Below are 13,357 nucleotides of genomic sequence, written 5' to 3'. Positions count from 1 at the left end.
ATCATCCTTGCACTAGAAGCAAGTCACAGGTTCAGCCCACACGTGGGAAGGCACGAAGGCATGAGCCCCAGAGCTGGGGATCACAGAGGGGCCACTGTTGAGGCACACAGGCCACAATGCCTCCCCACACCAGCTACTTGGCATTCCCCAAAGTGAGCAAGAACAGATGACAGCCCAGAGTTCCATTACTAAAATGAAATATATGTTCCAGAAGCCGCGGACGCCACTACAAATTCTGTCCTCTGGACTCTCATGTGTGCACCACGCGTTCATCATTCACTTATTCATTTATCAAACAGGCTGAAGACAGCCTTGGTTCAGCTTTCCTCCAGCTGGTCTTGGCCCATGCAGACCCCCTCCTGGGAGGCCAACCAGTACTGTCAGCTTCTGTGTCCTTCAGCTGTTTGACACAAATTCGAAAGGACATCATGTGCTTCTGAGTGCAAGGCTTCTTCCCCCACACAAGGGGCGGCACCCTGCCTTCTCAGCAGTCACCACTCTAGAACACTGGGCAGCTGCAGTGCTCCACGCAGTGACCAGGACGGACTGGACACCAGGGGTCTTCCTGGTTTTCTGTTGTTATAAAGATGCTATATCAAATGACTTTGCTGACAGATCATTTTGCACATTTGCTGGTCTGGGAAGTGGTTAGGGCTATGCATATTTGCCATTCTTTTATTCATCTTTTCAGTATCATCCGTAGTTCAATGGGAACAAGAGGCTGTAAGTAAAGTGTGTCTCCCTCAGTCCCCACCCACCAGGTTCCTTTGGTGACACCCCCAGCAAACACCAGCCTGTGTGGAAACCAGAAACCCTCACCAAAACATTAACTCAAATGAGAAGAAAACCTCCTCTTTTGTAGGTGTTAAGAGTATCTTTTTTTTTTTTTTTAGCTGCCCTAAATGTCCCGGCAGCCAAGGGAAACATGGCCCAAGAGGAGGACAGTCACTGACTCCCTACACCTCTATGGCCCCAGGCCTTCCACCTCACCAGCAGACGCATCTTAAAAACCAGAGTCCTTGACTGTTAGGTTTGAAAGTATTTCAAAGGAGATATTCAGAAGATGCATCAGTCGAGTGAGATGTGTGGCCGGTGTAAACTTCCATAAGAGACTGGGGTCAAACGGCCAAGTTATCAGCACCGAAGAGTGGTCCTCTCTTGGTGTGAGGTTACTGGAGAAGGCTCCTCCTCTATGGGAGGAGGACATTGAAGTGAGACGGGGCAGATGCTGATAAAGGAAGACTGTTGGCAACTGCTGAGGCAGGTGACAAGTCTTTCTGCTGAATCTTGATAAGCAGTGTCCCACCCCCAGCACCCATCAGCAAGTGCAGCCATTTCAAACAGGCTCCTGTCCACCCAGCATCAGTGACAGGTTCCCTGTCAAGGCCCTCCTGGGGCCTCACCCACATGACCCCGGCTTCTTCTGAGCTGGAACAGTGAGGAGCAAAGCCATTGCGAGGTGGCTCAGAAGACACTGACAACTTCACAACAGTCTGCATCTGAACATTTCTTTCACGGGGTAAGACAAGAGGGTTTTGAGTCCAACATTTCCTTTCGCCAAAAATAAGTTTTTCTGCCTCAGAAGGGCAAAAATCGAGTCACCTGCATATACGCATCATCATTAATAGCTCTTTATTTAAACATCTCAAGGGTTCCCAACCTCATTTAAAATAAAAAAGACCCCAACCCCATTTAGAAATAAAAACTGAATAAAAGCACGTAAAGGCCCCGTAATTAGTATCCCAATTCACAACAGAGTACTTACTCTGAAAAGTTATATTCACCTTTTATTACAAAGGCACAGAAGTCATCTGAGGTCCAGATAACAACCCCACTGCACATCCTCTCCACACTGCCCATGTGCAACTCAACACTGCTAGGAAGCCAAGGGACGTCCCCAAGACTTTATAAGGAGCTATAAATTCTTCCTATAAATAACTTAAGAGACTGGACCTTAAGACCAATATAGGTCTAAGAAAAGGGACCAGACATTCTACAGGGGCAACTTTCTTGAGAGGAGGATGGCTTAAAGGTGAAAACCTGTCACCATGATAGACAAGCGACTAGGAGGGGAGCTAAAAGACACTTTCTCACGAGCTCCACCCAGAAGCAGTACCAATCCTCCCAGACTGCTTCATCGATCTTTCCATCAGTTTTCAGTTTTAAAAAATATATACTTTACAGCTCAGAAGACATTCTTAATTTAGTTTGTCACCAAGGGCCAACGGAGACCGGCCCTTGATGATATATGCATCATCATTAATAGCTTATCGTGGTGGATCGTGCGCTGTGGGGTATCCTCATCGGGGTGGATCGGGTGCTGTGGGGTCACAGCCAGGGGTGGCATCTGGAAGGCCTGCCTCCTCTGCTCTCAACTCCTCACCCAGCCCATCCTCCGGCAGTTCAGTGGTGGCTGTGCTGTCTTCAGTGAGAGCAACCCCCTCTTTCTTCTTTTCTCCAGACACCTCCAGCCCCATCATCCTGAGGTAATGGAGTCGTTCATTCTTGGGCACGAAAGTTCGAATGGAGGCCTTTCCCCGCCAGCCACACAGCACAATGGGGCACTGCAGGGCATCTGGATTCCTACAGAAGAAGACAGCTGCATGTTACATCAGCTGTGTTCATAACTGCATCCAAAGAGACATTAGCATGCACACTACACCCTCAAGGTGCTGGAAGGACATTGTGTCTGGTACTATGGCAGGTCTTCTTGAAGAAGGATCTGGAGATCACTTCCTCCTCCTCATCCTGAAGCAGCTCACCTAAGCAGGCAATGGGATGGCCCCACCTCTGCAGGCTGCATGCTAGCTCTGTGCTGGAGATCTACCCGCCCCCCCGCCCCCCCCCCGCCTTGAACACACTCCCCCAGGGGCAGCACACTGTGGTGAAGAAGTGGCCTCTCCCCTGGAGCCCTCCTGCCCACCTCATGGTGGAGTCAGTGAACAAGCTTTGGGCCTCAGAGGCTGAGTGACTCAGGAGTGGCAGAACCCAGCCAGGGACCATGGTGCATGTTCTTTCCCACTCCAAGCTTCACGTGACGTGGTCTCTGGTGAGCACATCATGACTTGAACCCCACGGCACACTGCACAGCTCTGTTGTGTTACCACCTCCCCAGGCCTGCTAGTCCCACCTCGCAGTCCCCACTCTTGCCACTGGGCACCTTGCCCCCTCCCTCCTTGACCCAGACAACTGCCCCCCAGCCAGGGTTGTAGGCATCCAAGGGGTAGGCTCCCAAAGGCCATGTTTAAACACAGGCTGAGGAGGGGATGCAGAGGGCTTTGACTGAATTTTTAAAACAAATAGGTGAGGAGAAGGACCCAAACAGGAAGCGGGGAACCACTAAAAAGAGTAAGAACCACATCAACCCCTTCCCATTTTTCCTGGTATAAAGCACAGACAGTAAGTTGACAAAAATCAAGAAAAATGCAAAAAATTCCCAACCCCCCATCTTCTTAACCCCAAAAACAAGCAAACAAACAAAACCTAATAATTTCTGAAGCTGTCATTTACCTGTGTGGAAACTAGTATTTATGTGTGGAAAGTGTATTGGCATCTTAGAATACCCCAATGTTTTCCAATCAGAGCCAGATGTCACTGCTATTTTTTTAAAAAAACATTTCTGGGTCTTGATTCAAACTTTAAGAAAACTGCCTCATTCAAAATATGCTGGTGGGCCGTGCTCTGTTTCCCCGGCTTGCCTACGAGCACACCTAATAGTCCTCCTTTTTACATCTTCTCCCAAGCCCACAAAACCCTTCCCATTACACACAGCAGACCACTAGCTGCCCACATCAGCGCTGCACTCCTCTGCCCCTTCCCCAACTGTCCGTAGCACCCATCCACCCAGTGCCACCAGGCTATCACAGACCACCTTGGCAAATTGCAGGGACACCCGATGTGACTCTGGCACCCACATGTCCTCACCTGTGGCTTTGCTCCTGCCTCCCTGAGCACTCCCATCTTCACTGACTACTCTCCTAAAAACCCAGCTCCTCTAAAGCCTAAGTTACCTCACCAAGTGCCAGGACTCGGAAGAGAGCTGTACGCTCATGAGACCTGGCCTTCTTTCCCCTTGATTCTAAAACCTCTACCCAGGAGCCTGCCCTAAAGTCCATTTCCATGTCCATTCAAGCACCTCAAAATGAGTGTTAAGTGCACCCCTTGTTCCCAGTCCTGGAGACGACACATGCTCAGCTGTGATCTCCACGTGCTCCTGCCCTTTCACTGCCCACACTCTACCCACCTCACATGCTGCAGGGCCACCTGCAGTACTCCTGGCATCTAATCCCCAGTCACCTGCCTCTGCCACCCAGCTCATCTGTTTTTCACCCACTCTACAGTCTCCCCTTCTACTCCTAACTCCCACATCAAGACCTCCTTTTCCCCACAGAGCACACACCAGACAGCAGTCAGTCTGACACCTGGGAACACAAGGCACCTCAGATCCTGCAAGGGGCTCAGGTCTTGGCTGTATATCCATCCTCTCTCCCTCCCTCCTTGTGGCTGAGCCCCAACCACACAGCTCTCCAGTCTGCTCCTGCCTCTCACATCTGGGCTTTAAAGGTTTCTCCTTGCCCAACTCACAGAAAACTACACAATGGCCCTACACAGCCACTCCCCAAATCAACTCAGCCCTGGGCCCCACCGTATTCCTTCTCTTGGAAGTGGTCCTCTATTTTACAAAGAAGCAGTGTTAGAGGTGAGGCTGAGATGCTACCACTTAGGAGGAAGCCACCTAACTCTTCACCCCGTTTCCTCATCTGGCAGCTGCCGCTGATACTAGGACCTATGCCTCCAGGGATCCCTGTGAGGCTCCAGGGTGAGCAGGTACAAGCAATGGACAACCTAGAAGTGAGCAACAGCAGGGCTCAGCCTGTCTTAACCAGCCTTGGAACTACGCCTGAGTGTGATGGGGACCACACCCAGCTGAACCAACAACCTGACCTCACTGTGCAACACTCCAGTTTTCCACATAAGTCAGAAGTCAAATCAATTCCTAATGCCTGGAAAGTGTTACGTATTTTGTTCTCCACAAACATGAACATATCACACCTGCCTCCCAGCCGACTATCCTACAAAGAAGTATCCTCATGGTAATCTACAAAGACAGTATTTCAGTTCTGAGGTTTTCATAGTCTTACCTTCGGTGTAACATTCTTAAAAGGCTTTCAAGGGCCCCGAGGTTCCCACCACCCCTCAAGGTTTCCCTCGCCCGAGAGAACGCAGCACAACCAATGGCAATGGGGTGCGCTGACTTACGCAGAATCCGGCTCATACTTCAGCACGACACTTCCTTTTGCTGGAAGAGAAAGAGAACTAAGTTTGCCAAGTGCCCGAGTCAGTGGACACAACTGATTGTGCTTCTACATTATGCTGTTTTGAGGAAATAGCAAATAATCCTCTCTTGACTAAGAATCTAGATGGAGTGGATGGGGCTGGGGCTCAGTGGTAGCGCACTTGCCTGGCATGTGTGAGGCACTGGGTTTGATTCTCAGCACCACAAAAAAAATAAAGGTCTATCAACAATCAAAAAAAAAAAAAGAATCTAAATGGGATCCTATGTGCATGTATAATTACATGGCCAATGTAATTCTAATTCATGTCCAACCAGAAGAATGAGAAGTTATACTCCATATAGTATAATGTCAAAATGCATTCTACTATCATGTATGACTAATTAAAGCAAAATATTTATCATCTTTAAAAAAAGGAATCTGGGTGGAGAAGCCCTTCTGAATATATACAGCTGCGCTGAGAACACAGCAAGGACAAGGGGACAGAGGCCCAAGGAAAACAGAATTAGAAGACCTTGCCAAAATTACTTTTATGCCTTGGAGAAAATGCCCCAAGAAGGACCTGAAGTGGAAGTTTATGAAATATAAAAGGAAAATGTAACCAAAAACCTATCCTGGTGGGTTAGCAGAGCAATGGCCTGCTGGCCAGATGGCAGTATTTTGCTTTAACAAGGTTGGCAAAGATACCAGGTGAACCAGATACCCCATTAGCTGGTCCTATGTGCCTTACAACACAGGTGAACTCGAGTACCAGAGCCTGTCCCCCTGGCTACCTGCTGATGAGTGCTGGTTGGTGGCATGGCCCAGGACTCCTGCGCTCAGCAAGCTACCCCGAGGGCTTGCTCAAGAGGCCAGCCCCCAATGCCCACAGACTCCTGTGGGTTCTGGGCTGTACCAGGGGCTTGACCAGGGATAGGTAAACAGAACAGCACTCCTAAAGATGCCTTTGATCTTTAACATTTGGAGATGCCAGATTTCTCCAGAGCCCTGCGGAGACTGACATAGTCAGTACAGAGTACTGCGATGCACAGCCCCCCAGTCTATGCTGATGATGGGTTCTAGGACCCCAGCAGAGACCAGAATGCCAGGACACTAAGGCCTCCATACAAAATAGCTCATAGTCTGCACAGAAACCACACACATCCTCCTACATCCTTTAAGCGAGCTCCAAATTACCTAGAACTCTTAACTGCTAAGTCAAAACTTTTGTTTTGATACCAGGGATTGAACCCAGAGGCATTTAACCACTGAGTCACATTCCCAGTCTTTTTTTAATGTTTTACTTAGAGGCAGGGTCTTGCTAAGTTGCTTAGGGCCTTGCTAAGTTTCTAAGGCTGGCTTTGAATTCGTGATCTTCACATATGACAAGTGAAAAGGTTTTGTATATCCATAACTGGATAAATCTGAGGATATAAGGCAGACATGGAGGCATACTCTGAAATATGTGGTTGAGAAATATGCCAAAAAAGAAGGAACGCCTGTATATATATATATATATATATATATATATATATATATATATATATATATATATATATATTTTCATTCTTATAGAGACAACCCAAGTTGTGCCTCTATGTCATCCAAATCACTTACTCAGGTCCTTGGCTTGACTGTATGTCTCATTGCTGAGTTTTCTAAAAAATGGATTTTCTTGAGTCAACAATGTCTTCACATCTTCCATTGATATCGTAATAATTCTTGAATTAATAAATGGATACAATGTATATATTCCCTGTGGGAAGAAAGATCACCATGATGCAATCCATGACATCATCACCTGCTCACAGACCTGTGGGTGGCGTGCCCCACAGGAGGAAGCCCAAGCCCACCTGTACAAAGTCCCCTAGAGGAGCCAAATGCTTTGCCTAGAATTACCTCCTGTGCCAACCGGAAGGCACAATCAAATTCTTCACCACTGTTATTTCGACACCAGACTTTTATCCCTGTGTTAATAACCTGTAAGAAAAAAATATATATTCATGAAACACACAAACAAAAATCAGGATAATCAAAACATTCCCTTCTACTATGAGGTGGTAAGCTGTATGTGAGCAGCTCCAGGGAGGGGAATGGGCCTTGCCACAATGGGTTTTCAAGAACCCACCAACAGCTGCAAATGGCCTGTGTCATTGGCTCATGACAAATGATTAGAGATTAAAATTGGATATTTTGGAAACGCAAGAATAGGTCAGCATGCATTCTGATGGCCATTAAAGCAAGGAACTGTCACAGCATGTAGTCTTTGACAACCTAGCAGAACCACCTGGAGAGGAGCGTGCACAAGGCAGATCAGGTCTTAACACTGCTATAAAAAATGTGTGACCTGTGAGACTCAAAAGCAGGAAAGGAAATGACAAAAGGTCTACAAATGGCCAATATAAGGAAAATGTACAACAGGACAAAGTACAAGGGCCCGCCTGAGCACAGCCAGAGCTTCCATGCCCTTACCCTCCCACCCAGAGGACCAGCTCCAGGAGGATACAGTAGGGATCCAGACTTGTGCCTGCCACCAGCTCAGAAATCACAGGCCAAGTGCAGGGGCCTCAGCCACTCTGCACATGGGCAGAGCAAGTGCCAAGATCTTGCACACCCTGAATCACAGTCACAAGCCTGCGCAGTTTTACCTTCATCCTCTCACTGTTGTTCAGCAGCACATTCCTCAGCTCCTTAGAGACCATGTAGAGTTGCCTTTTCTTCCCTTCTGTAGTTCGAGTTAGCAAATTCATTCTTGGGAATGACGGATCCAAAGCATAAAATTTCCTTTAACAAAATAAAATTGTTACATCTTACTCTCCCCAACAGCGTTCAGCTTCCACAACTGCAGTGTGGGTTAAGAGCATCCAAGCTCTGCTCCGGACTTCTGCTAAACTTATCTACCTTCACCTAGAACTGCCGGGCAGTACTTGAGGCACAAGGTCAGGGTCCTAAATTAACAAGGGCAGCTTCTCTCCTTCAAGTGCTACTCCAGTGACAGGGACATGAGACACCTGCACTACATAGGAGCCTCTCAAGAGATTTTTACAGATATGCAAAGGACCAGTTTTCCAAAAGGCAGTGGAGTGACCATCTAGTAAATGCTGCTGTACAGAGTGCACACGTGAGCAGGGGTGCATGTATCACATGAGCAAAAGAAGAATTAAACAGGCTGAATTAATCCTTACTCAATAGGTGGAAACAATGGGTCATCTTCAGGAATGAACACAAATGGATCCTCTTTAAATCCAAATAACTTCATTTTCTTTGACGGAGGAGGACTAAGAAGAAAATAAGGATGAGATAAATGAATGGGTACCCCGCACAGTAACCAAAAGCACATGGTTCCTTAGCTGAAGGCTGAAGGCAGAGGCAGAAGGCTTCTAGCTGCCCAATGGATCCCAGCAATCATGGTGCATGCCCACTAAACTAAGGCCTCTGTGTGCAATGTTCTTACACCCCACCTGTACAAAGTCCCCACAGGAAAGGCCCTGGGCCCAACAACTCCTTAGAAGACTGTAAAGGCACCAGATGATCAGGATCAAAGAATAACTCACCCACACACGCCATCTTTCTTATTTTCATTATTCTCTAAATTCTCGGGTGTTGTTATCTCTGAGTCACCAGTTCCAGTGACCAGCTGACTTTCTGGCTCTAAGGCATCCACAGGTTTCCCCTCTGTGGGAGTTGCAGTGCTCAACTGTGTGGCTTCTCTGGTCTCTAGAGATTTACCCTGTACCTGTTGTAGGGAATAAATGTGTTTTTATATAAAGATATGTAAACTTCTCACTGCTTCAAGAAAATAAAAGTTGTCAAGTTCACAAAATCAATCTGCTATAATTTTCCATAGCACTGTTAAAAAAAAAGTTTTTCTAAAGTAGAGCTTTTGACCTGTCTGCTGTTATAAATGGAATTCAGAGGCAATATGCCCTCAGGGTTTAAGCTGGTCTCCTAAGGAGCACACACTTCTTGATCCTCGGTAGGGCCCGCCAGGCCCGAAGTACCAGTTCCTTCTCAATTATAAATGCTTCCTATGCATCAGCTCATGCAAGGCACAGTGAAGTACAGGATGAGTCAAACACAATTCCTGAACTACTAGGCAGGTGCAAAAAGATAAGCACATAAAGAAGGGAAGCAAGAGAGAGAGAGGTGAAGAGCTTCCAGGGCATCTGGAATTAGGTAGAGCACACACCTTAGGGTCCAAGAGACACCTGACAAGAAGCACATTGCCGATTTAGGGCAATAGTATAATTTAAATTTGGTTGGGTATCAACAAAACGTTTCACTTATACTAAACTCTTCTAGGGCTTGGGCATAGCTCAATGGGAGAGCACTTGCCTAGCAGGCACAAGGCCCTGGTTCAATCCTCAGCACTCAGGGGAAAAAAAAAAAAAAATTTAAAAAATATGTATCCTTTTGATCCTTGTGAAGTAAGTTTACAAATTAGGATACTTTTAGGCAAACGAGTTTTATTTCCCCAGGGTTACAAAGCTATTAAGCAGAGGAGCCAACACTCGACTCAGGCCTGAGTCCAAGCTTTTAAAACAGCTCGGCACTGCCTCTCAGAGCACCTTCCATTTCAGCATGAAAAGCATGAAACCAACCCCGTGCCCTGGACAGAGCTGTCTGTCAAATCTTGAAAAGTGCCTTCTGTCTCTTGGCCCATCTCAGATGGCCTGTTCTCCACAGTGCTTCCTCTGTTCCACAACCTTTCACTGCCTTAGAAATACAGATAGCTGGTATGAATTCCAGGAGGTGACTCCAAATAGATTCTAAGACCCCACCTCATCACCAGACAGCACACACTATGCTTGCCAGCAAAACTACTGCTGAATTGAGTAAGGAACAGATGAAATGGCAGAAATGGAAGAGCAGTGTTAACATTTACCTGAGCCAGTAAATGTTTTAAAAAGCAAGACAGTAATCATGTCAGGCTAAATAAAGTCAAAGTCAAAACTCAAGTATGTGACAAAGACATAGGCAGCCCTTAATGCAAGTAAATCTAAACCATGAACTTGAGCAGGCTTCGAGCCTCAGCTGGGAAGTTTGAAAGCCACTAGCCAGTTGAGAATATACTGACCACGTAAAATATACTAGTGCAAGTCACATGAATAGTTACAACTAAAACATGCTACCAGGGCTGGCATGTAACTCAGTGGTAGAGCATGTGCTTAGCATGAGTCCTGGGTTTAATCCTATCAACAAACAAGCAAATAACAAATTATGTGTTATTGTTAAAACATAGTATGGAAGAATGAAAAGTTTTCTCAATAATAATTTCCTATACTGGTTACTCAAAATTAACATTTTAAATATACTGGGACAAATAAAATACATTAGTAAAATTAACTTTGACTTTTTAAAATGTGGCTATTAGAAAATAGATTACACATGTGGCTGGTGCATTTCTATTAGAAGCACAGCTCTAAGCATGCAGGGGCTCTACCTTGGAAATGGGAGCTGGGACACCCCAGCATTAAGATCCCAGACGAGGCTGAATCATAAAAGGTGCCCTGGAACACGTGCCCAGGAATATGGGGGCCCCTAGAAAAAACACTTCCTGTTTCTCCAAAGGCTAAGCATTGTCTGTCCTAATTTTCAAGCATGGGTCTTAAAGAAACACTCATTTTTACCCTGATTCCAAGGCCATATTCTATACATGGAAAGCTGACTTATGAGATAACTTGTAAAACAAAGATAGGAACAGCACATGTCAAATGGCACCACGGGTGGAGATGAGGGGGGTCGCCTTCTAACCCCACCTGCCTCCCAGCCTCCTTGTTAAGGGTACCAGAAGGCAAAGAGGATTCTTACAAACAGGCAAGGCTGTGTCTCCAGGGCGGGATGAAGCCTCCACAACTCCTCACAGTCAGTGAGACGCCTTGTGGTGTGAAACAAGTGCCACAAACAGGCAGTGGGCTGGGGTGCTAGAGCAGAACCCAGAGGCTTCAGGTTTGGGACCATAAGGCAGCCTTCATGTTTTGTCTTTTCAACTGTTATTAAATACCTCCATTTAGGATGTAGAAGCAATGTGTTCCCCCCAAATAGCCTTTTCCACTATCTATCTCCAGGGAGAAACACCTGCTTTTTGGAAAACTCAAAATTGAAATGAATTCTCCTGTGCAGGTTCAGACCCTCTTAACTCCAATGCCCCTGCCTCCCCCTAACCTCCCCTTTGCCTCTACACTTCTGGCACTGGACTCCTATTACTTTTTGTCCTAAATGTACAAAAAGATCAAATGTCCTATCATGCTTTTTGGAAAAAAGCCCTTACCTTTGGTTGACGTTTATTCCATGGCATGGAAGATTTTTTCACTAATACTGCCACAAAGAACCCTCCAGTATTTTGATGATGTGGTAATATTCTAAGGCTAAAAAACACAGAAAATTCGAGTTTTATGATTGATTCAAAATTTGTTCTCTTTAGTATTAAAATAAAGATGATATAACAGAAAATTCATGTCTTAACTGCAAACACTCACAGCTCACCCTCGTAATGGCCAAAATGCAATCTTTAAGAGCACAGGAAGTTTCCAAGGGAAAACTTAACACTGCAGCTCAATCAATGCCACTATTTATAAATGCTCCATACCACAGCCAAGAGACACTAGGAACACCTTGCTAGCTGGAAAGTTCCTATGTGGGGATGGCCACACTTAGCCAGGCCTCACAGCAATATCACCGGCTTGCCTCCAACCCTCCTGCCAACCTCACGGCTCTCCAAGAGAGCACACCCCCTCTTCTCCAAGACCTGGAGCCCACACACCTACCACCGCTCCAAGTGCATCGCCTCTAACTTCTCCGGTTCCTTTGGTGGGAACATGGTAGGTCGAATCTGGGTATGCCTGCTATGGGGAACATCAGCCCAATCCGCAAACCACTGCCCATCCCTGGTCATAACCTGCAAGAGAGGGCAGCTTTCTAGACTAAAAGCACAACCAATGCTAAGAAAACCACAGGTGCAGGGAAATGCCCCCCAACCTCACCCCGCCAAGAGCAACTCAGTCTGTCCAAAGACTGGACGTTTGCAAAGTCAGAAACAAAACCACCACCACAAAAGAACCATTTTCCACATAGGTTTCTTTTTACTTTTAAAACAAGCCTGACTGTTTCTGACCTAAGACTGTAAAGTGAAATTATTTCACATTGAAAACAAAGCTTGAATTCCAGACCATCAAATAAAAGCAAAGCTGTACTTATGGAGATGATGACAAAGGTTTCTGTACAATAAATAAAGGCAAGAAAACTTTTCCACTGCCAGAGAAAGAAACACAGATAATACCATTTGTCATTAAGTGATTAACTGATACCAAACCACATAACAAGATGTAGGATTCTTCACATTATCCAAACATGGTCCTTGTAGCAGGATTACCTTCCACTGTGTAACGCCTGGCATCCACTTCAGCCCTGGCAATTCAGCAGACACATCAGCGAGTTCAAGAGCACCTTCACAGAAAGAAAAAAGTTTCCAAAAATGCAAGGCACATTATGCCCAGTGACAGAAGCCAGACACAAAAGATCATATGCCATTATGACTCCATTTATAGGTAATGTCCAGGAAAAGAAAATTCACTGACAAAATAGATTAGCAACAGCTATGGACTGAGGTGGAGCAGGGAATGCATGTTAATGAGCATAAGGAACCTTTTGTGATAGCAAAGATGATCTAAAACTGGTGAGGAGTACTCAACTTGGTAAGCTTGCTGAAAATCATTTAACTGAACACTTAAAACAGATGCATACAGCTCAACAAAGTTGTGTATATGAAAGCAAGGCTAACCCCTCTGAGCAGCAACCAGTACCCAAAGCAGCTAAAATTCATAATTCCCTCTTCTTATAGCTACACACCAGTCAGATGACTGGGGTCTTCATGCTGTTATATCTAAAACACACCCCAGAGCCAAAGAGAAACTCTTAAAAATGAACTGTGGAAAAATTTTTAAACAGTTTTAGATCAAAATAAATTTTCTAAAATTGCCAGTCAGGACACAGTCACCCCAATGTTAAAAATAAAGGGACAACTGTGAACACACACTCTGGCATTAAGTGTTTATAATAGTGACATTACAAGAATCTGTAATGTG

The 13,357-nt window shown here is 45.8% G+C and overlaps 1 protein-coding gene across 1 annotated transcript in view; it reads right to left on the bottom strand.

Moving 5' to 3' along the window:
- Positions 1-1,609: 1,609 nt before the first annotated feature.
- Positions 1,610-13,357, bottom strand: part of Nsun2 (NOP2/Sun RNA methyltransferase 2) — a 33,208-nt gene continuing 21,460 nt past the window's right edge. Inside the window, exons 10-19 of the mRNA XM_046430363.2 lie at positions 12,646-12,719; positions 12,041-12,171; positions 11,545-11,641; positions 8,828-9,009; positions 8,459-8,551; positions 7,922-8,057; positions 7,173-7,253; positions 6,891-7,029; positions 5,260-5,299; positions 1,610-2,583 (exon numbers count right to left, since the gene is read on the bottom strand). Of these exons, the coding sequence (XP_046286319.1) occupies positions 2,301-2,583; positions 5,260-5,299; positions 6,891-7,029; positions 7,173-7,253; positions 7,922-8,057; positions 8,459-8,551; positions 8,828-9,009; positions 11,545-11,641; positions 12,041-12,171; positions 12,646-12,719 (1,256 nt within the window). The 3' untranslated portion in view covers positions 1,610-2,300. The remainder of the gene's footprint in view (positions 2,584-5,259; positions 5,300-6,890; positions 7,030-7,172; positions 7,254-7,921; positions 8,058-8,458; positions 8,552-8,827; positions 9,010-11,544; positions 11,642-12,040; positions 12,172-12,645; positions 12,720-13,357) is intronic.

The sequence above is a fragment of the Marmota monax genome, unplaced genomic scaffold (genome assembly GCF_021218885.2).
Source record: "Marmota monax isolate L192 unplaced genomic scaffold, Marmota_monax_Labrador192_F-V1.1 WCK01_AAM20220418_F8-fsc00082, whole genome shotgun sequence".
NCBI classification, from domain to species: domain Eukaryota; kingdom Metazoa; phylum Chordata; class Mammalia; order Rodentia; family Sciuridae; genus Marmota; species Marmota monax.
This window is presented reverse-complemented; position numbering and strand designations above follow the sequence as displayed.